The 25,595-nt window shown below is 36.2% G+C and overlaps 2 protein-coding genes across 3 annotated transcripts; both read right to left on the reverse strand.

Annotated features, from left to right (window-relative positions):
* Positions 1 to 7,052, reverse strand: rem1 (RAS (RAD and GEM)-like GTP-binding 1). Its single transcript, XM_053674034.1, has 4 exons — positions 6,035 to 7,052; positions 3,964 to 4,046; positions 1,990 to 2,197; positions 1 to 1,467 (listed from the first exon to the last, which is right to left on the reverse strand). The coding sequence occupies exons 1-4, from the start codon at positions 6,348 to 6,350 to the stop codon at positions 1,190 to 1,192; spliced, it is 885 nt and encodes a 294-aa protein (XP_053530009.1). The 5' UTR covers positions 6,351 to 7,052; the 3' UTR covers positions 1 to 1,189.
* Positions 7,053 to 10,008: 2,956 nt separating this feature from the next.
* pnp4a (purine nucleoside phosphorylase 4a) lies at positions 10,009 to 21,255 on the reverse strand. Of its 2 annotated transcripts, XM_047149440.2 has the most exons (7): positions 21,109 to 21,255; positions 19,671 to 19,834; positions 19,143 to 19,246; positions 18,018 to 18,193; positions 17,431 to 17,621; positions 16,418 to 16,486; positions 10,918 to 11,057 (listed from the first exon to the last, which is right to left on the reverse strand). In XM_047149440.2, exons 1-6 carry the CDS (start codon positions 21,129 to 21,131, stop codon positions 16,461 to 16,463), a joined length of 684 nt encoding a protein of 227 aa, XP_047005396.1. In that variant the 5' UTR covers positions 21,132 to 21,255; the 3' UTR covers positions 10,918 to 11,057; positions 16,418 to 16,460. The 2 variants fall into 2 exon arrangements, with proteins under 2 accessions (XP_017305671.1, XP_047005396.1); XM_017450182.3 differs by lacking the exon at positions 16,418 to 16,486 and having other exon boundaries at positions 10,009 to 11,057.
* Between the last annotated feature and the right edge of the window lie 4,340 nt (positions 21,256 to 25,595).

A 25,595-nucleotide genomic window follows, 5' to 3' on the forward strand; every position in this document is an offset into this window, starting at 1 on the left:
TGTTTGCAAGCCAATGTTACTTTGTACAAAATGTTGCTGTTTTTTTAAGCATGTTCCAAAAAATCAGACAGAAAATTGTCAGAACAAATATAAAGCATTACCTTTTACCCAATGAGTGAAATAACTCTCACTCATTTCTGAATCTTTGGTTTGACGTGTATCTGCAAACTAAGCAGTTCTGTTTAAGACTGAGGACAGTTGCATAATATCTTTACCTAGAATATACACACAAAAAGCATGTTTCCAGAAAACATTCACACAATATTTATAGATAATGATCAGCACGCTCACACTTTTAAACAGCCTTAATTATGTAGCTTTTTTTTCTAGTCAGCTTGTACAGTTCATAGAAATGGAGTATTAGAGAGCAACCCTTTTCATGAAACATAGAGGTACAGTGGTACCTGTAGTACATTTTATACCATGCTTTCCTATAATAAATGGTCAGTTATACAAATGAACTAAATGACAATTGATCATACTATTTGATTTAAATAGTATCAAGTAGTATAACTAGAGATATATCCCTTAAGCTACAGATGGGTGATCAATTAAAATGAGCTGTTTTATTCTGTGAGAAGCATTTTGCTGGTATGGTTTTGGGTCCACTTATTCCATTATAGTAAAGCATCACTGCAAAACAATCACTAATTTTTACTCCAAGACAAAATATTTATATCCTGATTGGTATGGTCTCTTTCAGGATGACAATACCATCATCCACAGGGCATGTGGACTCATCAAAACATTAACTGAGTGAAAATATTTTGGGAGAATGGTGTTCATTCTCCAGTATAATTCCAGACACTTGCAAAGATGCATTGAAGCTATTTTGGTTGCTTATGGTGGCCCATCACCTTGTACACATGCTTTGTATAATTATTCTTTCATTTTTTTGGTGAGTAGATATCTACCCAATCCAATAAGGCAAACACAAAAAGAAGTCCAACAAAGACAAAGTCTACTTAATATTTGATACAACTGTTTGATTTGATACAATTGCTTCATGACTCCTCATCCCAACATAATTTTTCAGATTTATTTGCTGAAAGGATTCTCAAAAGTATCATCCATTAAATCCACTCTCTTCAAAACTGAAGCTAAATAAATAATAAATAATGACAAAAAATCCCTTATAAAAACCAGATGCCTGATGGCTTTCAAAGCTTTCAGAAGTTAAGAAAAGACCTCATAACACAGCCAGGTCATGGCAGGATTTGGAGCGCACTTTCAAGGCCATCTTTTTGTTGTTCTTGGCCACCAGTTTGTCGAGGAAGCGGCGGGCCTTTTTGGTGAAGCTCTCCTTGCACTTGTAAATGGAGCGCCGGTGCTCGTTGGTCTCTTTACTATCCCGTCGCAGACGGATCTGCCTCACGATGCCTTCAAACAGCTCTTGCACATTGTGGTTCAATGATGCTGATGTCTCAATGAATTTGCAGTCAAAAACAACAGCACATGCCCGACCCTCTAACAAACAGAACATAGTATGCTATTATTAAAGCAAGTTTGCAACACTTTACATCTTATAAGAAGGGTTCACAACCTTTTTTGGTCTGTGACTCCACGTTAAGGGCTCCAAATTCTTCAACCTTAATTTCATATGAAAAGATGAGTGCAAGTCATTTTACACTAAAAGCATCATGGTCTGTATGTGTTGAGCATTCATTTATGTGCCGTCTTGCACTGGTTTACTAAATCTAAAATGCAAATATCTGTAAATATTATAAACATGCATTACCACTGCATATGTCCACATAAAGCTTGGTAATCCATTACATTGTTTTATTGAATAAAGGCTAATGGAATTTATTATTTTTATTATTGTTGTTGTTGTTGTTAATAATAATAATAATAATAATAATAATAATAATAATAATATGACTGTTTTCATTATTATTAAATATTATTGAATATTACTGGTAAGCATTTGCTTTTGTCATGACAGCAGTTGTTCTATAAACATTAGGACACAAAAATTTAGACTCTCACCTTCCACTGCTACCTCTCGACAGCGCACCAGGTCGCTCTTGTTGCCCACAAGAATGATGGGAATATTCTCAGCCTGACGGATGCGTCGCAGCTGGATGCGCAGCTCCGATGCACTCTCAAAGCTGCTGCGGTCAGTGATGGAGTAAACTATGATATACGCATTCCCAACCTGCATGCAATAGTCCTGCACCCACTTCTCGTCCTCTTCCTACAAAAAACAGACTTTACTACAAATAAAGTTCTAGTGTGGCAGGTAATAAGACATAGCATCCTGCCAAAGTGCTGTCTAATTACCCTCAGTGGTTTTAGCAGATAAGAAGAGGTTCTGCAATTTTTATTTTTTGCATTTGATGATGATTGACATGATGGTGGAGTTTAATGATAGATTGAAATTAAATTAGAAAATTTATTAATCTTATCTTCAACTGTAATCAAATTAAATAAACACACATACACAGGTGCATCGCAAAAATTTTAATATCGTGGAAAAGTTCATTTTGTTTTCCGTAATTTAATTAAAAAAGTGGAACTTTCATATATTCTAGATTCATAACATATAAAGTGAAATATTTCAATCCTTTTTTTTGTTTTAATCTTGATGATTATGGATTATAGCTCATGGAAATAAAAAATCCAGTATCCCAAAATATTAGAGTAAAGAATTTATAATACAGAAATGTCGCCCTAAGATAAGCTCTAATCAGCTAATTAACACAAAACACCTGCAAAGCTTTCCTGAGCCTTTAACCTCTCAGTCTGGTTCAGTACACACAACCACAATCGTGGGAAAGCTGAAAGTAAATTCATGCACATAAATAAATAAAGTGAATATATACACATATCACTTTATGTGTAATGAATCTAGAATATATGAAAGTTACACTTTTCGAATTAAACTATGGAAAACAAAATTAACTTTTCCACTATATTCAATTTTTTTTTTTTAAATGCACCTGTGTGTGTGTGTAAATATATTTCATTTACATATTTCATTTATATATTCATTCATATAGCTCCCAAGCAGCACAACGATTATATTCACAAAAATAAATCTGTCATATGTTCAAAAGGGGTCTATGGATTTTTAATTTCACAGGGAAAGGGGTCCTTGGTTAAAAGTTTGAACATCCTAGCAATAAAGTTTCCACAGTAGCCAGAAAGAAGCATCAAACCTAGCCATTAGTCTCTTAAGATGGCCAATTTTTCATGCTTGTAAACAGACACGCAACACTGGCCAAGCCTCTGTCTCGCAGCCTTCAATGGGAGATGATACAGAAAGCGGGGATCAATAGCTGTGTAATTAGGTCCCAAAGCCATCAATGTCCTCTGCTCTGTATGTACATAGTACTCTGCCCACTCTTTGCTGGACACTGGCTCCCTTCACTTCATGTTCTGTCAGTTTTGCCAACAGCATTCAATAGTCATGGCTTGCAACAACAAAGGCATTGCAGCTAAGGGAATGTGTTTTCTGTTGAATCAAAATTCCTAACTCAGATACCTCCAAATATACATGCCTGCAGATTCCTTTTTCATATTATGTTCCATGCCAAAAATATGCTGACTGCTTTATTAAATAACTTATCAATACTAGATAGATGTCATGTGTCTTTGCCTACATTTTCATATGTTTTATTTTGACATGTGGTAAAGGTGTCTGATGTTAACAAATCCTAAAAAAAAATTAATAAACTTCCTTGATTGGGAAAAAAGTACTCTGGACCAGGTGAGGGCTGTGTTTTGATTTCTCCAAGTGCCAAACATTAATGAGAATGACACAATGGTTCAAGACCACCTTCACAAAGCAAATATGTGATTAAAAAAGTAGACAGTGATGGCTGAGAGTTTTGTACCATGCAGTCCATATATTTTTGCCACTAATGGAACCTCATATTTACAGAAAGTACCTTTTGTTAACCTGTTGGCCATTGCATGTTGTATATTACAGGTAAATGGCTGTCCATTTTATTTTCATACCTGCTTTTCTGCTTCCCATGTGTCCATTACTATGAGGGTAGTTTCTTCTCCATCCACTCTCAGTGTTCTTTCGTACATGTCCTCTGAAGAAGAAAATACACAGACTTATGATAAACTTAATATCCATATAAGCAAACATAATCTGTAGAACATTACTATTGTCATGATTTCAAGATGCAGCAAGCGATCTACTTTTTCACACAAACCTCATTACTTTTGGAGCACCATTGCTATGTTTCAAACAGATGACATCACTCATAAGACCCCAAGGCATTCTAACAAAAAACGCTTCTTGTTTATCCCTGATTTCCTTGATATGTGCTGTTATTTACCATCTTAATGTGTAGGAAAAAAAGAAGGGGGGAATGAGGCAATGGAAAAAAAGCATTGAGCTGTGTCTAGTTTGGGCTGATCTTATGGCGAGTTTGACAAAAAGATGAAAACATACTTTGCTTTTGGGTGAAACAGACCTTGTCTGCTTTTTTCCACTTCAAATTCATTCTATCACTGTCCACTGTGTACTTAGAACACTAAGGTTGAGGCGAGATATAAACATTTTTGCTAAGATTTACATATGTACTTTAATTAACCTTAAAAGAAAGTAATACATTTTCATGTACCCTGACTCAGCATCTAAATGTGCAGCATTAATAGAAAATTAAAAATAGCTGGTATGTATTTAAATTGCTCTATAATTATCCACAAAAATGAATGTCATAAGCCAGTGCAAGAGCAAATATTACAATCCATGTAGTCAATGCATTTTAATGCCCAATGGCATGTCATTTAGTTGGCTGTCCGTAACCATATTTAACTGCTACTTTGCAAGCATTGCACAACATTAAATAAATAAAGTGAATATGGAAGAAACAGAGGAAGATATTTCCTAGTGTGCCTTGTGTCACAACATTGCTCTGAGCACTAGGCAAGATCTGGAACTGAATATTTACGTCCACACCAGCAACTACTATATGTTTATACACCCCTACAAGCATAGTATATCTGTCTGATGTTGACCAATAAGTACATACTAGTGATGTAATTCTTCAGCACATGCAGTACATCTCTTAGATGGTTCAAGAAGAGAAGGGAAGTAACAAAATATAAAACTGAGACTTAAGTACAGTAACAAAGTTTTTTTAAAATCTCTACTTGAGATTTTATTTCACCTAATACTTTTACTCATTAAATTTCAAAAGGAAAAATATCAACTTTCTACTCATTACATTTTCAAACACTACATTTCTCTATAATCATATATTCATAAAGCCATAACATAACTTTTAGTTTCAGACAGCTTCAACGACTTGATCTAAATTACTTTTTTTTAATAATTAAAAACCCAAACAGATTTAACTTTTAAAAGTAACAGCAAGAATAAGACCTGTCAGTGTAATTTGTCTGTTGCTGTAGACACTTTGTATTTATGCAGTTTGTGTTATGACAGCTAACATTCTAGTTATTGTCAGAGTTATCATGCTAGCTAATATTTGAGAGATTAGGAATAATGTTGCATACTAGCCTTAATATTTCCAATATTCCTTGGTGAAAGGGACACTAATTTACCTTTAGAAAATAACATCATTTTGTGATTTGAGGCTTTTTCTTAAGGGAATCTTTCTTGAAAGTAAGATTAAGAATTTATACGTTTTTGAATCATTACTTTTACCAGAATATTTATTTAAATGAGTAATTGCGCTTTTACTTGACTAAAGAATTTGGGTACTTTTACCATCCCTACTTTCACGATACAGTTCAGGATCTCAGACATTTTGTAGCCAAAGACTTCTTTAACTATAAAATACATTTCATGGACACCTTCAATACAGATTTATTTCATATTCATTCATTTAAATATGTGTACAATAATATTTGCCCATTTATTAGAACCATAGAGTTTTCTATTACTTAACATGTTAACATATATTTTAGGCCTACTCTGGTTATAATAATAAATATAAATAAAATAATAAATATAAAAACTTTGATAATGGTGAGGTGTAGGGGTTCCGCAAACCCCACTTTTACCACCATTGCTTTAGATTATATCCAGGCTTTTAATTGGACTCACCACCTATGCAGTTGTGGGCATCTTTTTCTTGGATCCCAGCAAAGATGCTGGCGAGGCTGGACTTGCCGACTCCATGATCACCCAGTAGGATGACCCGGTAGAGACACTCGTAGCCTGAGCTGTCAGACTCCTCTGAGTCGGAGGACCAGTGAGCTCTCAGGTGGAGTTTGGTGTCTCCAGCCTGGTAGGAGGCAGACTGGGCGAGAGGAGGATGCAGAGGTTCTCTGTGTATTACTCCATGCCGAGAGGAGGGGATCGGAGTACTGGCCCTTCTCCTCACCATCTCTCTACTCTCTCTCTGCGTGTTCAGCGTCATTTCAGAAACTTTTGCACGTCTTCAGCCAATGGAGGAAAGCACAACTTTGAAAGTCAGCTTAAACTCAACCTTAAATTAAGTTCAGCTGGATATTCTGGCTTAAAATAGGACAGACCCCAACAGAACAAAGCAGGGTGGTGTCTTTTGCGCTTGGTATTGAAATAAAACTTGCAGAGCTGAAATGGAGATTTGCACCCAAACATCCAAGAATAAAAGCATATATAAAGGTAGTGAAAAAGAAAGGAAAGTATAAAGAAAGTCACCAGATTGTAAGATTTACTCACAGGCAGGTCCATGTGTTTATTTACTCATATAGTAGAAATGTGAAGCTAGACGATGGCAAGTTTGGAGCTACCTGTAACTATTGTGCATTCTCCTTCTCCTTCGGTAAAAGCTGACCGGATCTGGGTGAGTTTTGCGGAGCTGCTGTTTGCAGGCTGTGAGGGATGTAACGGTATAGCCCAGGAGTCATAGCGACAACCCACAAAGTTCCACAACGCCGTTAAAAATGCACGAGTGGAATCAGGGGCTGTTCTTTCTCTCTTTCTCCCTCCCTCTTCTCTCCACCGCTCTCTTGTCTCACACTCAGCTACATGAAACAACACACGGGTGAAGTCGCCTGACTTTAAATACTAAATTTGTCATTGATACTATACCTGCTCGTAATCATACATATCAATTTACGACTTTTTTTTTTTTTTTTTTTTTAAATTGTAAATATTAACACGCGAATTCTCGGACTGAGTCTCAGACTAATGCTTTCACATCATCCTCGAGTCCTGTTTACATAGAACTGGTTCATCGTTTCTGTGGGATTTGAAAGCTCTCAAGATAATTCACTCCAACAAAGTGATGCTGATCTTCCATTTCTGCTTAAACTCTAATATCAGACTTTGTCACACACTTTTAGTCTGCTTTTGTAACGAAGAAGTGACAATAAATCAGAATCGTGATAAGGCAACACTCTATTGCTGTGAAGTAATGCCAGATCCCTTCACAAGTTACCTGAATGGTTCAATAGGAAAAGACGATGGTCAACCCTGGTGAAATAAAAATACGTTAAGTATATTAAATTTAGGTATATTTCAGTGTACTTGCATCCAGACTAATGATCAGTATACTTTGAGTGTGTTAATGATTGGTTAACTTGAAGTTAGCTATCTTGGAACAACAAATTTTGTACTAAGTATATTTTAGTTATAATTTAATTGTAATAAAGCACAATTTGAAGTGTATTTAGTGTACTTTTGTGTGCTAAAGTGGAACAACTTGAAGTATACTTAGTATATATACCTAAGTATATGTCTGTGTAGGAACTAATTACATGCTTAATTAGTGAAATTAAATTGTACCTTAATTGTGTTAAACGTACATTACAAATTTATTAAGAAAGTCTTCTAAACATACTAGCAAAATACCATGAACATAATATTTTTGCAATAATAGTATATGCTCTGTTATACTTTTGGCTTATTTCAAATTCTAAACATTGCACACTTTGTAGTCAATAAAAGTATATACAGTTCATCCATCAATCCATCTTCTATACCGCTTATCCTTCCTTCACGGGGAAACCTGGAGCCTATCCCAGGGAGCATGGGGCACAAGGCGGGGTACACCCTGGACAGGGTGCCAATATATACAGTTCATTACTTTGTACAACATACTTTCAACATTACATACTCTTACACAATAGAGTATTTTAAATATGTTACCAGTATACTAAAGGAATTACTTTGGGGACTTTTTCCCAGTGCTGAATGCACTTGTTTTCAAGGCCTTTAAAATAAATAACATGTAATAACATAACTAATAAAAATACATATTTCAATAACAAGTCCAGCAGTTTTTATTTAAACTTTACATGGTTTCAGCATTTTAAAACTGAACAAAGGAAACTGAAAAATGCTTTTTATTAAAAGAACACTGAAAATTATGGCACCAACACCCATACTGACCCTCTATACAAAAACTATACATTATGCTCCTTTTTTTTGGCTGAACTGCTCATTTTTACACTTGCGTCTGATGGCCACTCACACATCAGAGGAAGTTGTCTGCGGAAACTTGTGAAGAACAGCAACTGTTAACAGGCAAGAGATAAGTTTAGATGGCATATTCATACAACTTTTTCTTCAGTTTCCACTACATTAGTCTGTCTAAATCCTGTACTGAACCAATACTATTTTTGAACAGTAAATCAGGATAAGTGAGGAATTGTATCAGTATGGCATGTCAACATTGCTTCCAGTACATAGTCAAACATATACAGTATCTCACAAAAGTGAGTACACCCCTCACATTTTTGTAAATATTTGATTATATATTTTAATGTGACAACACTGAAGAAATGACAATTTCCTACAATGTAAAGTAGTGAGTGGACAGACCAATCAGAAAGCAGAGGAGTTTAGTTAACTCGGGAAGCGGAGGAGGAATTTCAATTGCAGGTTTTAGCCAACATGACAGAGAAGAGGATTTTTAAATGTAAGTTTTTATAATTTATAATTAACAATGATTTCAAATGTAATTTAACTATGGCTCTAGCTTTTAGTTATATTTCATTATATAGTTTGAAGATAAGAAATGTGAAATTATAATCAAAATCTTCCTCTTTCCGGCAACAGCCCCATCGCCCTCGTGAACTGGTGCCTTAGTGCCCCATAAGTCTGCATTAGCTGACGTCACCAAAGTGTGGACTCGGAGGAGCTCCACAAGGGTGGAGTGTGCCATTTGGGATAGGGCTAATGTGGCGTGACATTGGCCCTGTCACAAATGGACAAAGCAGACCGATAATCTCTTCCACTTTACCACTAGTTATAGCACGAACTAAACACGAATAAACATGAAACTTACTGAACTGTATTAGCTCTCATGTAATCACCCAATCTGTGTTTCAACCATGGAAAGACGCCAATAAAACAGTTTGTAAACAATATGTCAGGCAACCCTACATTTACCTCAGGAAAATGTCCATAGCTTGATAGTTAACTAGAAAAAAATAACCATAGACAGGAGCATTTTGCTAAATATATGCACTATATTACATATTCATTATATTCATACTCGTACATAACATGTTAGTGATTTCTCATTTATTGTATATTTGAATAAATCTGTCATGAATATAAGTTACTACAGCCACTGTTTAAATGTTTATATTTCAACAATGAATTGGAGTAGAAACATAATTATATAATTAAAAAATTTGTATAAAAACCACCTTATTTAAATGTAAAATGGTTATATATAACTCAGTTTTTATGAGTGTTTATTATATCTAAAATAAATAGAAACTGAATTTGGATTTATTAATTTTAACCTTTAATATTATAGCACTGTACCAACTAACCCTGTATAGTTTACAGCAATAGTTATGAGATTGTTTTCCTTAAGAAAAATTGGCATGTACTGTACCTGATATATATCCAAACAAATCGATGTTGAATTGAATCGAAATCGAACTGATTCATAAAATCTGTGTCAATACCCAGTCCTAAATCTCAGTAATGAAATGTGTACTTAATTTTATTGCAGAATTCCTACTGTGGGGCCTTTATTTTTAATACAGTAAATCAAAACTGTCAGATTTTTAATTTTACATATGACCAAATACTCTACTGTTCCACTTACAAGTAATGCAATTACAGAGAGGTGATACATTTATATATTTTAATTTTTATTTTCTTTTATATTTGTTATTACACAGGGGTGCAAATAAAATATTATTGCAAATATGTGTGCTTCAGACATCTTTCTGAGTAAAATCAGTAATTATGGTTGAGCCAGTTCTGTAGATAGAGACTTGCCTGTTATCTTATCATATATGTTGTTAATGCTTGTGTCTATATTTCTGGTTTATGTTTAGGTTTGTTGTATGTTGATTATAGTTTCTTTGTCTTGAATGTTAGTTTGTTTTCTCAAGTATATTTGTTGTGTTTCTTTAAGTCATTTATTTCATTCAGTTTAAGTCAAATCCTGCACATGACTTGTTGAAAAGAATTTCTCAAGCTAAGCTTCAAGCTTAGTTTGGCACAAAGCAGGTTTGTCCAGAAGCTTGTCGGTATAGTAACTGAGCAGTTTAAAATTACATTCCATTGTGGAACCAAAATTGATGGAATTTAGCTAGGCATAGAAGTCATATTTTATTAGAGGTTATGGCTACGCTTTCTGAAATCTGATTAGCCAGTGGTGCAACTTTTTTTCTTCTTCAAATAAGGTGCAACATTAAAAAAAACGAGACAATAAGTATTTTATTTTGAAATTATAGCGCCCTCTAGTGTGATATTCATACAATATTTGGTGAGTGATGAGTTTGTTTTTTGTTTAAAAAACGTTTTCACTTAGTTCAAAATAACAAGGTGTTCAGTAACAGTGACTGGCCACCTAATAATAACAACAAAAGATAAATGTTATTTAAAATAAACAGTGAAGGAACCTCTGTTAGTCAAAGTGACTGCAGATTTGATGAAACTACTTGGAACTGTGGTCATGCTTGATTGTTATTTATGTCCATATGGATAATGATCTCAGTAATGAGTTTCTGCAGCATTTCTGATCGCATTTTGCTCACTTCCAGTATGGTTTCGTGATTGGTGGTCTCTGAATCCTCATAGCTCTTCACCACTTTATTGGTGATAAGTGAGAGACCAAACACACGCATGCCGCAATGGCTAGCCACGAGGACTTCAGGGGCTGTGCTCATGCCTGTAGGACAAGAACAAACAGAACAGATGATCATTAGGCAGAGCCAAGGTGCCGGACATAGCAGGTAATCTTAGGGTCTTAGGCAAGCACAGGTTTTCAAAGATAGTTATTCATGTAAGGGCTAATGAAATACGCTTTTGTCAGTCAGAGGTTACTAAGTGTAACGTTATATAGGTGTCTGAATTAGTGAAGGCGATGTCCGATGCAGTAATATGCTCTGGCCCCATCCCAAAGCGCTGTGCCGATGTAGCTTACAGCAGGTTATGGTTGCTGAACTGCTGGATGTCCAGGTGGTGCTTCGAAAACAATGTGGGCTTTATAGATAATTGGAGTAGTTTTGAGGGCAAGGCTGGCCTGTTAGGGCGGGACGATATCCATCCCACTTGGGAAGGTGCCGCTCTCATTTCTTGCAGCATAGTACATACAGTGGGGGATATAAGTAATGAACGCGTCAACATTATTTTCAGTACATATATTTCCAATGAGGCAATTCACATCAAATTTTCACCAGTCATCAGTATTAACTCAGGAAATCTGGAAATATAAAGAATTCACAACATTAAAATCCATAAATAAACTTGTACAATAAAGTGGAATGACACAGGAAAAAAAGTATTGAATACACTAAGGAAGTTCCCCAAAGCAAGGTAAGGCAAGGAACCAGCTGAAATCTGTAAGTAACTATACCCCTTATCTGTGCAAATTAATATCAGCTTGGTTAATAAATTGATGGTCTATAAAAAGGCTTTTCTTACCAAGGTGTCATCCAAGAAACATCTCATGATGGGTAAAAGCAAAGAGCTCTCCCAAAACCTTCACAAACTTATTGTTGCAAAACATATTGATGGAATCGGATACAGACATATTTCAAAACTTCCTCCAGTAAGCACCATTGGAGCCATTATCCGCAAGTGGAAGCAACATCACTCAGTCATCAACCGGCCATGCACAGGAGCTCCTCACAAGATTTCTGACCAGGGAGTCAGAAGAATAGTCAGAAGAGTAGCCCAAGAGCCAAGGACCACTCAGAAAGAGCTCCAGAAATACGTGGGGGTAGCAGGTGCCATTGTCACAGAGAAACCAATAGGCAATGCACTACACTGCTCACGCTCACCCCGCAAGACTCCATTACTACAGAAAAGACATATCGAAGCTCGTTTAAAGTTTGCTACAACTCATTTCGACAAGCTTATGAAATACTGGGAGAGTGTAGTCTGGTCAGAGGAGAACAAAATTTTACATTTTGGCTGTCATACTATACACTACGTTTGGAGAAGAAATGGCACTGTACATCACCCTTAAAACACTAAGTTTGGAGGTGGAAGCATCATGGTGTGGGGCTGTTTTTCATAGCATGGTACTGGCAGACTCCATATAATTGAAGAAACGATGAATGGAGCCCTTTACCAGGAGATTCTTGAGAAAAATCTGCTCCATCCACCAAGATGAAGAAGATGAGACGTGGGTGGAGCTTCCAGCAGGACAACAATCCAAAGTATACAGCAAAGGAAACTCTCAATTGGTTTAAGAGAAAAAAACCTAGGCGTTAGAATGGCCCAGTCAATCACCTGACTTGAATCCAATTGAACAAGATTTAAAGACAATATGTTTAGAAGAATGGGCCAAAATCACACCCGAATACTGCCCATTAATTTTTTCATACAGGAAGCGTCTTGAAGCTGTCATTACACACAAAGGCTTCTCCACTAAGTATTAAATAAATTTCATTTATCTTGTTCAATACTTTTTTCCTGTGTCATTCCACTTTATTAAACATAACTTTATTTATGGACTTTAATGTTGTGAATTCTTTATATTTCTGGATTTCTTGAGTTAATACTGATGTCTGGTGAAAATTCCATGTGAATAGCCTCATAGGAAATGAGATGAAATATTTAAAATGTTGACACATTCAATACTTATTTGCCCCACTATACTCTCAGAACAGGCCTAGTTAATCTGTGACAATCCAGAGCCAAGGGAGCAGATAAGCAGGCTAAACTGAGTCATCACCTAGGTTCTACAATGTTGAGACTGTGTCTGTTCCCCAAGCTAAACAAAAATGTACAAATTTTCAGAAAGTTTGTTTTAGTAATCTAATTAAAATAAAATTATATCAAACTGAATGCACAGCCAGCACCTTTCATCTGAAAATGAAGTTAGGATTAGATCTCTTGCGTCTAAAGCAGTTATTATTAATGAAACCATTACTGATCAGGATTTTAATATAATGTGTTTAACAGAAAATGTATTAAACCAAATGAGTACATAGCACTAAATGAAGCTAGTCCTCCTGGATACAGTTATATACATCAGACCCGTCTGATTGGCAGAGGGGTGTCTCACTTATTTATAATGATAATCTTGGCGTCACATAAAAACCTAGTCATAAATTCAACTCTTTTGAACTTCCTTATTCTAGTATAACATACATAGCCACAAAAAGTAAGTCAACTGAGAATCGATTCCACTAATTATTATTTACAGACCCCGAGGGCCATATTCTGAATTCCTTATTTTATCACAAACCTGGTTATTTCTCTAGATAAAGCTTTAATAGTTAATGACATTAATATTCATTTTGATGACCCAGTGGACCCTCTGAGAACAGCGGTTGTGTCTATTCTAGATTCAGTAGGGGTCAATCAGAATGTAATCAAACCCACTCATAATGGTGGTCACACTCTTGACCTGATACGAAAATACGGATTAAATATAGAAAATATAGTAACACATCTGCAGTCTGAACCTATCTCAGACCATTATCTCATCTCACTTAAATTGTGTATCGATCATAATATTTCACCTTGCCATGCTACCGTGTCAAACGTATATTCACATCAGCTACTGCACAGAGTTTTATCAATAACCTCCCAGAGATATCAGCTCTGATTGGATCACCGTCTGATCCCAAAGAACTTGATCAGGCAACTAAATGTTTAGAGTCAACGTTTAGAGTCAACATGTGGAAAGAGAGAGAAAAAGCTAGCACCCTGGTGCAATGATCACACATGCACCTTAAAATAGACCACTCAACAATTAGAACGTAAATAGCGTCAAACCAAATTGGTAGCATTTCAAACAGCTTGGAAGGAGAGCCTCCCGAACTGTAAAAAATCTCTTAGTGCTGATAGATCAGTTGATTTCTCCCCTAATTGAAGACAACAAATATAACCCTAGATTCTTATTGAATACTATAGCAAAATTAACTAGGAATAAAACCACCACAGAAACATGCACACAATCATTGTATAGCAGTGACGATTTCATGATTTTTTAGACAATAACAATTCAGGCTATTAATTTAAAACCAGACAGTATTATAACTATCCTTGTAGATAATGGTATAACAATACCAGATCAATAATTACAATGTTTACAATGAGAGACCAAACTAATTTAGTTAATTTCTTCATCAAAATCATCAACTTGTATACTAGATCCCTTACCTACATGTTTCTTCAAGCAGATTATTCCTGAAGTAACCAAATCCCTTCCAAAAAATCTATTATTCCATTAGCACTGGTTATGTACCTAAATCATTTAAACTAGCAGTTATTAAACTCCTGATTTAAAAACCTGACCTGGACACCTGTCAATTGTCCAGGTATAGACCTACTGTATATCAAATCTGCCCTTTATCTCCAAGATATTAGAAAAGGTTGTGCACAGTACTATGCTCATACCTACATAGGAATAACATTCATTAAATGTATCAGTCAGGATTTAGGCCTCATCATAGGACCCAGACAGCGCTGGCTAAAGTGGTAAATGACCTACTGCAGGCCTCTGATCAGGTTTGTGTCTCAATACTTCGCACCATATACATAGATACAGGAGGGGTTTAAATACTAAACATAATCAGGGGTGAGACAAAAAAAATAGCTGAGACTAATGATGACACATATGGGAAGCAACCAATTACAATACAGGTGTGGAGACAGGACAAACCATGACAAAACACTCGTGTCAAAAGTCAACAAAGTCAGTGTCACTGACAAACCCGGAAGCGTGCGCTTGCTCTTCGGAGCGTGCTGTGTGCTCCAGCGCTAGCTGGAGCTCCACACCAGCAGAAGCATGAGGAAGTTCTGACAGATGGACTGTTGAAGAGGGAAGTACTCAGGCGCAGGTGAAACGTTCACACACACACACACACAGAGGAAATTTAGGTTATTAACTTTTAACATTAATAAAAAGAAACATTACTCTTTCCTTTTACAGAATAAAGTTTCACAGTATGTGTATTGGGCACATTATTATTATTATAAACATAAAGGCCATTGTGAAGTTTGCATTGCACATAGGTGCAAAAGAGAGGAACACCCGGAGAAAAGTGGGAAAAGCGTGAGAGTGGGTTTGTATGTATCAACCAACTTTGGAGGTCCAGGGCTTGCCTCGGAAGGCCTAGGGTTGATGTTTGACTATATGTCTATCAGAAGAATGCATAAAATATAGAATAAGTTAGAAAGCACAAGTCTGACCCTTCCATAGGTCAGACAAGGAGCAAAGATATAGAAGACGGCCAATTAAAAAAAAAAAGGAACAACTGTACCATGCAGATAAGCATTAGAATTGTTCACTCATCCCTGACAAGAGAAAAGTCTGTTGCTCATTTGAGGTAGAAATAGCTCAAAAGTAGACAATGAACTAACTGCTAGAAAAGATAATAGACCCTGCAGTATAACCTTCAAAAATTAAGATGGACTGAGGCAAGAGATAAGGGAAATTAGAGCAGTACTAAATGACTGAACCTAAAGTTTCTTGGAGATAATGGGAAATTTTGTAACTGGGATATTTGTTTAAGATTGTGATTGGATGTACAAGAAGGGGATCTATGTACGACTGGTTAATGTTACATATGGTGCCATGCTTGAAGTGTATATAAAGAGATTGTGTGCCACTGTTAATTTGATACACTTACATCTTCATGTGACGTGCATCCCTGGTGCCAGCTGAGTTATTTAGTGTCTTGCTTGACTGCTAATAAACCTACTTCATCTGAATCCAGTCTTCATGAGTTTGGCTGTTTTATTTATCTTAAGTTTAAGATAGATCTTTTTTTATCAATTTTATAGTTTGAATTTGTGAGCTAGCGGGTCCAATGTAGGTTTGAGAAGCAAAATATCCTACAATAGTAACTCTGGATGGTCTTTCTGTTTCATCATGTGTAGCAGCCAAAGACCTTATTATGGTTACTGACCCCAGTCTTTCATTTGACACTCATGTAGATAATATGACTAGGATAGCCTTCTTTCATCTCTGAAACATTGCTAAGATAAGAAATATAATGTCACTACATGATGCAGAAAAATTAGTTTGTGCTTTCATCACCACTAGGTTGGATTATTGTAATGCCTTACTGTCTGGATGTTCCAGTAGGTGCATAAACAAGCTCCAGTTAGTTCAGAATGCAGCTGCAAGAGTCCATACTAGAACGAGAAAATATGACCACATCACCCCTATCTTATCCACACTGCATTTACTCCCAGTAAAATTTTGCATTGATTATAAACTACTACTATTGACCTATAAAGCACTGAATGATCTCATGCCACAGTACTTGAGTGAACTTTTAGTCTTTTATGATCCACCATGCCTACTTAGATCAAAAGGTGCAGACTATTTGTTGGTACCTCAAATAGTGAAGGCTACAGCAGGGGGAAGAGCTTTCTTTTACAAAGCCCCACAGTTATGGAACAGCCTTCCAATTAGTGTTCGGGACTCAGACACAGTCTCAGTACAGGCTGAATAAATATTTGTTTAGACAAGCTTTTTGTGAATAGTTTTTCTCTTAGGCAAAGGAACAGATCTCAAGAGCTCACAGGCATAGAGTATTGTGGTGAACTGGGATGTTTTGATGCTGTCCTTTTTTTCAAGGTTTCTTCCTCATATCATCTCATCTCAGTTTTTCCTTGCCACCGTCACCTTTGGTTTGCTCATTAGGGCCAAATTCATACATGTAAAATCTATATCCTGAATTTGTATATTTCTGTAAAGCTGCTTTGGGAAAATGACCGTTGTTAAAAGCGCTATACAAATAAAACTTAATTGAATTGAATTATACTTTAGCGCTTCATTCAAACTTGAAATACTGTGCACTATTTAAAAGTAATGAAATTGTTGCAAATATTAAAACCATGGAAGCAAACATATGATACATCTCTTTTAAAGGTTGTGGAGTGCTGCTATTTAAGTCCAACATTAAAGTACTTATACTCACTCCAGTGACCTATTTAATTACCTACAGTAATACTTGTCCACCATATAAGGAAGTCAGTTTTACTGGATCAATTTAAAATATATTAATAATGAAGAAATATAATAGATAAGACTCATATGATCTTTAAACATTTTACTATTTAGAGAAGCTCACCCACTGCATCCACTCCCAGTTTGTGCAGAAGTCTGGCTTCTGCTATGCTCTCAAAGTTGGGTCCACCCACCATACAATACACTCCCTCCTGGACAAATTGGGTGACGCCCATCCTCTTACAGATGTCAAATGCCAGCTTTCGCAAGTCTTTATCATAAACTCCAGACATAGGGGGAAAACGAGGTCCAAACCTGAGGAGTAACAGTACACAGTTAAGAGGTGCCTCATAAGTATGAATAGTATGAGTTTTAGCTAGACATTTATTGTGGTTTAAAGTTATGAAAATTAGTATGCTGTAGTACGTATGCACATGTCCTTGTGTGTTCCTTGGAGGTTATTAACTTCCTGAAATCAACCTTTACTGAACAAGAAACCCTATGTTGTACATTTCTACATAGAGTCTTAAAAGGTTTCCTGAGATGCAGAAACTAAAAAAAATGTAGTGTGATATATGTAACCTTTTTTTTTTCTAGAAGTGTTGTAGGCAATGTGGTATGAACGTGTTAGTCCAAGCTAGGTCCCATGAGCTTACTGTAGATTTATTGTTAAGTATGATAGTCATTAAGGTCAGATAAATCTTGACTCACTTGTCATCATTGGGGCCATTTAGTGGGTTTAAACCAGCAAGTCCAGGGAAGTTGATGTGATCTCTAATGATCATGACATCACCACAGTGATAGCTTTCTGCTATGGACCCTGCAGCATTCGTGACAATCAGGGTTTCCACACCCAAAAGCTTGAACACTCTCACTGGGAAAGTGACCTGTGAAGGAGATGCGGAATACCAAGCCAGCCTTCACTTTTTCAGTAAATTAAATGGATAACACAGTTCTAAACATACTATTTTTATATAGTATAATAGTCATATTAATACAGCTCAGTTTTATAGCACAGACAACTGTTTAAACCAAGGGTGTCTCATTTAGTTTATGGGCCACATTAAAAAATTATTTAAAAATCATCAATAACTCCTCTTAAATGTGTTAATTTATCTGCATTTATCTAAAAGATGCTAATAATAATCAGATGTGATTGCATAAGTATTCACCCCCGCTGCAGTCAGACCACTAAGCTGCTTCTTTTGGGAAAAAGTTAGCTAAGGATGTACTACTTGTCATTAGCACTCATCAGTAGATGAGTTTATTGCTCTATTTTTAGTCCTAGTGGAATAATGGAGATTAGCTATTTTTTCCAATCTGTCAATCCATCTGAGGTCCACATGATGGTTTCAGTTTAGAACATAGATTCTAAATTCATTTGGTGAGCCAGATTTCAAACTTTTTTCCTGCCACCTCTGGCCCACAGGCCATAAGTTTTACACTTCTGTTGTAAATTATTGTAACCTTGCTACTAGATGAGAAGAGCTATGCACTTCTCACGGCTTTTATGAACAACAGGCACACTGAGCAGTGAAATAATCAATGGCATCCAGCATGTGATTTAGCTCAATGTGATTATGTGGAGGAATGTATGAACTCTGTGCCAACAGTGTAATTTTAAAAAAGATGCTTTTTGCCAGAGCACATACTGAAAAAATGTTTACAAAATGCAATTATTTAAATTGTACTAGAAGGTATGATACTAAGTAAATATCTATATTGTTATATTGAAAATAGTAACTGGCAAGTGTGATGCACATATTATAAGACACAAATATGCTTTGCCATAATAACAGTGCTTCAATATATATTGGTGTATCTGAAAGGTCTCACCTTATATATTGAGTGTCCCTCATACATGTGAAATCGGCCCTGCATACAAACACAGGTCTTCCCTTTGAGTTCGCCAAACACTAGCCTCCCAATATGGCCCTGCACTATACACACACACACACACACACACACACACACACACACACACACATATATATATATATATATATATATATATATATATATATATATATATATATATATATATATATATATATATATAAATAAACAATACATATGAATAAACAATGAAGAAACCTCTGTTAGTCAAAGTGACTGCAGATTTGGTGAAACTACTTGGAACTGTGGTCATGCTTGATTGTTATTCATGTCCACACAGATAATGATCTCAGTAATGAGCTTCTGCAGCATTTCAGATTGGATCTTGCTCACCACTATGGCTTTGTGATTGGTGGTCTCTGAGTCCTCATAGTTCTTCACCACTCATAGCCCTCATAACTCTTCACCACACACACACACACATATATTTATATGTATATATCATTCACTCTGAGCCCCAAATCTCACCTGTGCTTTGTGGAAAGCCAGGAATATCAGAGTACTTGAAGGATTCCTGGCACTGGAGTGTATCAGCCAGCATGCCCAGTCCAGATCCACAGATGATGGCCACTTTAGGTCTGTGCTGTGTTTTGGACTGGAGCCAATCCACTGACCTCTGGTAGTCTTTGTGACTGTGAAGAGGCATTAGAAATATCTCTACTTACAACTTACTTTTGGTGGTTTCATTTCATTCTTACCTTTTATCGAAACAGCTTGGAACAGCACATGACAATACATAATGAGCCTGTGTGATGCTAATTTGCTCAATCATTGGACACATTGATAAACATTTCTTAAATATCTGCCAACCAAAAACAGTGTTTGTCATAAAATGAACCATCTGTAGTCTTGCAGTTGTAAGCCACAACTAATATCTATATACCTAGAAAAAGGTTCTGTCTAGCACACTTATGGCTTCATTTTCTCCCTCTGATGCACACGTTAAAAGTACTATTTAGAACACTACAACAGAGAGCTCCTTCCAAGTAGAACTCCACAAAACCCTTGACGAACCCTTTACCTATGCGTTTACAACTGACAATAAAACTTCAAACTAAAAATGTTTATAACACATTGATAAAGTTTCGCATTAAGGTTCCCTTAACAAGCATTATTAACAAACCATGAACTTCAACTTTAAAAACCATAAGTAATATTAATTCCACATATACCACAGCAATTTACAATTTTTTTTTTTATTAATGAATGACACATCACACTTAACAGTCTACACATTAATTAAAGCACATTAATATAAATCTGTCATTTGTGTTAGAGCCATATTGTTCTGGAAAATTAATGCACACCTTCTGATTGAAGAAATCAACTATGCTGTTGCATTAAAGTAAGTTAACATGTAATAACTGATGTTGGTTAATATGTTACCATTGACTAAATTTATTCCATCCATGCATTGAAATGTCATAAATTAGCAAAAACTCAATTACAGCATAACTTCTCCGGTGTAAATATTCATCTTTATTTCTGTATTATTTTGTCAGTCAGCAACCACAAACATGTTAATTATGGTGTTGTTTGTGTTGGTCATCTTCATTTTACTTAATTATGTTATGAAAATTGTTTAATACAGATCTTGAATATTTGGCTTATTTGGTTTATTATTAAAACCATCAATTAACACAACTGTTAGTTACTTTGTTACTAATTTGAATATGAAAATTTAAAATGTAGTTACTAGTTACTTCATTAAAGCTGAAGTACATGTTTTTTGGGTTTTTTTTATTTACTAAGTCATTAAATCAGATCAAACAGATCTCATTAAATAAGCTAAAATTTTGTTTCTCTATTTGCCTTCTAGACAAAAAAACTTCAAAGAATATTCAAATTACTGTTTAAGAATTAGGATAAATAGAAGGGACAGAGAAAGCAAAAACAGAACGCTTACCTGATTTGATCTTTACAGTGCATGTTATTGTCTCTGTGAAATTGCGAGTATGGCTTGAAAGCAAACAGTGTGCTTGAGGAGTGGAGTGTGTGAAGAAGAGAACAGATTTTGGACCATTTAAGTAAAGCCAATACCGGAACTTTCTAAGCAATACCAACCTCCTGATTGGTTACAACTCAGTGTTGTCATCAGCCAGGCCAAATCAACTGCTTTGGGTATGTGAGGCATCTGAATAGAAAAATAACAGATAAACTGAGAGACTGAATGCCCAGTGCAAACAGAAGATATCATAATGACTTAAACCAGATACAGTTTCAATATATATATATATATATTCTCTCTCTCGCCATATATATATATATATATATATATATATATATATATATATATATATATATATATATATATATATATATATATATAAAAAAAGAGAGAGAGAGAGAGAGAGAGAGAGAGCACTTGGTGCTCACTGGTGTTCCCCAGGGTTCAGTTTTAGGCCCTCTACTTTTCAATATTTATCTCCACTTGGGCATCTGCTATGATTGCTCGGCCTCCATTATCACTTTTATGCTGACAATACCCAAATCTACATTCACTCAAAATCTGGTGAAAACATTGATATTTGTTTTCTTTCTGAATGTGTTTCTGAGATAAAAACGTGGATGAATAATAATTTTCTGTCCCTGAATAGTGGGAAAACCTAAGTTATGCTTATAGGTTCCTGTCATCAAATTCTCAAAGCTGGTCCACTGTCTCTGTTTGTTGATGGCTCTGTTCTAGAGACTCAAAGTAAAATGAGGAACCTTGGAGTAATTTTTGATACCAGCCTTACATTTGATTCTTTTGTTCAGAGCACTGTTAAGGCATCCTTTTTTCACCTCAGGAATATAGCAGGACTGCACCCTATGCTAAACTTCTTTGTGGCTGAAGAGCAGATTAACTCATTTGTTGTCTCTTGGCTAGATTACTGTAATGCCGTTTTAGCCGGAGTGTCTAAATCCACAATCAATAAACTGCAACACATACAAAACTCTGCTGCCAGGATCCTGACTGGGACCAGAAAAATGCGATCATATTACTCCCGTTTTGAAGTCCTTTCACTGGCTCCTGGTCAGATTCCGTGTCGATTTTAAGATTATGATGTTGACATACAAGGCATTACATGGCTTGGCTCCTCATTACATATCTGCTTTAGTAATTCCTTACGCCCCAAATCGCAGCCTGCGCTCCTCACAGTCTAATCTGTTAACTGTTCCACAAACCCGCCTAAAATCTATGGGTGACAGGACTTTTTCTGTCTATGCTCCTTCAGCTTTGGAACTATCTTCCTCCTGAACTCAGGGAAGCCCAGACCTTTGGCATTTTTAAAGCTCAACTCAAGACATACTTGCATTTTAATGTTGATATCTACTTATTATTATTATCATTATTATTATTATTATTATTAACTTTTATAATGTTTTATTTTTTCTGTGTACTGCTTATTTTGTGTACAGTCTTTGAGAAGCTGCTTTTAAAAGCGCTTCATAAAATAAAGTTTATTATTAAATATTGTTCTATAAACACAATAGAGAATATATTAGCATATTTGGCCAGTCTTTTGGCTATAGTTGTGCTAGCATGTGAGGTCCATTAACAGAGAATGGGCTCTAACTTAAATCCAAAACATGGGACCAGAGAAATTCAATTTGAATAATTTGAATACCTCACAAGCACTGCCTGATTACAAGCCATTTCCTTGTTTTAGCTGGATGATAGGTTGCATTTGCCACAATTGTCTTGCTAAAGAAGGAAAATTAGCAAATACTCATCAAGCAAAAATTCAGCAATAACAATTAAACCAATACAAAAACTGAGTCTGACGTTTATTTCCCAGCACTGGGATCTTTGTCGATGAGATATAAAATTCTTTTTTAGAGGTATTCAGATATTTGCATTTATAATAGTTAGTTACATTTTTATAGCGCTTTTCTAAACACTCAAAGCGTTTTACATAGTATGGCTCTTGCAGTAATAAGATGTATGTGATACAGAACATGTTCAATTAATGAACTGATGTCTAAGTGGGACATGTCACATTAAATTAGGAGAACTCAGTAATTTTATTCCTATTTTGTTATGTTTGTACCACTATAGCAGTACATTTTATACCCATGTAATCCTGGTGAGGGGGGTGGGGGGGAATAAAAAAATAAAAAAATAAATAGGTACCTCTAATTTTTCTCAAATTGCACTCTTTTGTGGAGTGTCAGGTAAAGAAGGCCAAGATAGATGAAAATGCAGGTAAGGCAGCATTTAATCAAGTTCAAACGAACAATTCAAAACAGAGCAGGAATCAAAAACAGAGACAGGCAACGGTCAGGTGATCAACAAACAGGATGTCAGAGTAGGCAAAATGCACAAAAGCAAAACTGGTAAATATCAGGCAGAGAATAAACAGGCTTGGCAACGTCAAAGACACAAATTAACTGCGCATATACTTTACAAAGTTTGTGTGAGTCTCTTTGTAAAGGGTGCATGTGGGTGGGTGTGTGTGTGATTGCATGCAGGTGTGCACAATCAAAAGTTCGGTGACTGAGAATGCGTTAGTGTGTGTGTTATGGGAAATGCAGTCCAGGGTGGCCATGTTTTGAGGCCATGGTGCATTTGGGGAAATCTGTCTAGACTGGGTTGACTTGACTGAGACACTCTCCTCAAAAGCTAGTTTGACCGCCAGCAGTTCCCAGTTCTCAAGGTCATAGTTCAGCTCGGACGGGGACAGTTTCCTCGAGAAAAAGCCAACATGATGCAGCTTGGGCTTAACTCAAAACCTCTGGTGCAGAATGGCACCCACTCCCCTTTCAGAGGCATCAACCTTGACTATGAAGGGCTTGGAAGGGTCAGGATGCTTTAGGATGGGAGCTGTGGTAAATGTAGTTTTATCTGGGTCAGATCTAACATCTGTTGTGGGATTCCAAGCCAGGTGCTTTGATCCACCTTGAAGCAGGGATGTGAGGGGATAAGCTATGGAACTGAAGGCCAAAATGAAGTATGAGTAAAAATTTACAAAGCCTAGGAGCTGCTTCAGGTCCTTAAACGTTCAAGGAGTGGGCCAGTTGATGATAGCAGCTACTGTAGACTGATCAATAGATACTCCATCAGGGCTGATTATGTAGACCAAGAATGATATAATACACTGATGGAATTTGCACTTTTTTCCTTTCACATATAGTTGATGTTGTAAGAGGCGCTGGAGGACTTGGCAGACCTGGTTAACATGGGACTCCAGAGAAGGTGAATACACCAGAATATCATCAATATATGCAATCACATATTTACCCAGCATGACCCTTAATAACGCAATGGAACACCAAGGCACTAGAACTCCTAGAGGCCAAAGGTGGTGCTAAAGGTGGTCTTCCATTTGTCCCTCTCATGAATGTGCACCAGATTAAAAGCACTGTGGAATTCCAACTTTATGAAGAATTGGGCTGATCGGAGTTGTTCCAGAGCTGCTGGGAATAAAGGCAGGGGGTAAAGATACTTAACTCTACAGTGGTTTAGCCCTCGGCAGTCAGTACAAGGTCTGTGCCCTCCCCTTTTCAAAAACAGGGACAGGCAGGTGTCAGGTGATCAACAAACAGGATGTCAGAAAGTAGACAAAAGACACAACACGAAGACCAAAGTCACACAAAGAAATTGAGTGTATACTTCACAACGTCCTTGTGCCTGAGAGTCTCTTTATAAAGGGTGCATGTGGGTCTGTGTGTGATTACACGCAGATATGCACAATCAAAATCTGGTGACTGAGCGTGAGGTAGAGAGTGTGTGTGTTTTAAGAAATGGAGTCTGGTGCGGCCATGTTTGGAGGTCGTGGTGCATGGTGGGAAATGGAGTCTCTAGACTGGGTTGACCTGACACTGAGATGCCTTGCTTACATTCAGCAGCAAAAAAGACCAATCAAATTATACCATCTCATTGGAGATTAGGAGGATCGTCTCAGGATTGCAGTTCAACGAATGGCTGCAGAGCAAAGGCAGGCTCACCTATTTTTAATGATGGTGGAGCTCTCAATTAACTATATCAAAGCTAATTTGTCATAAAAAAATATTTACAACTCAAAAGTTGTAGACACAGTATCAGTATCAACTACAAATAGTGTTGTTAATATGAGATGAAATGTTTTGAATCCGCAACAGTGTGGTGTTGGTTTGAAAGGTGGAAAGTTCACAAATAAAAAAGTTCCAATGCCTCCAATTAATGAATATAATGGTATGGATTTGCCTAATGTGCCATGATATTAAGGGGAATGAGGATTTTTTATTTATTTATTTTTTTAACAGAGAAAGGGGTCTCTCACAGCTAAAAATTTGAGAAAACTTCCTGCAGTGAAGATTTCTGGTGGAAAGCTGATTCTACACACAGTTAAAGTCACTATAAAAAACTGTATCTTTAAACCATTTATATCTATCGAAGGGAGGACATACCTTTACATAAGTGGGCTTTTT

This window comes from Ictalurus punctatus, chromosome 21 (genome assembly GCF_001660625.3).
Source record: "Ictalurus punctatus breed USDA103 chromosome 21, Coco_2.0, whole genome shotgun sequence".
NCBI lineage: Eukaryota > Metazoa > Chordata > Actinopteri > Siluriformes > Ictaluridae > Ictalurus > Ictalurus punctatus.

Coding starts and splice junctions, on each gene's coding strand:
- rem1 (XM_053674034.1), bottom strand. CDS start 6,350: ATGACGCTGAACACGCAGAGAGAGAGTAGAGAGATGGTGAGGAGAAGG. Junction 4,047..6,034: donor TGCCCACAACTGCATAGGTG/GTGAGTCCAATT, acceptor TTTCTTCTTCAG/AGGACATGTACGAAAGAACA. Junction 2,198..3,963: donor CATGGGAAGCAGAAAAGCAG/GTATGAAAATAA, acceptor TGTTTTTTGTAG/GAAGAGGACGAGAAGTGGGT.
- pnp4a (XM_017450182.3), bottom strand. CDS start 21,131: ATGCACTGTAAAGATCAAATCAG. Junction 19,247..19,670: donor TGGCTTTCCACAAAGCACAG/GTGAGATTTGGG, acceptor GTGTGTGTATAG/TGCAGGGCCATATTGGGAGG. Junction 11,058..17,430: donor ACTGGGAGTGGATGCAGTGG/GTGAGCTTCTCT, acceptor CTTGTCCTACAG/GCATGAGCACAGCCCCTGAA.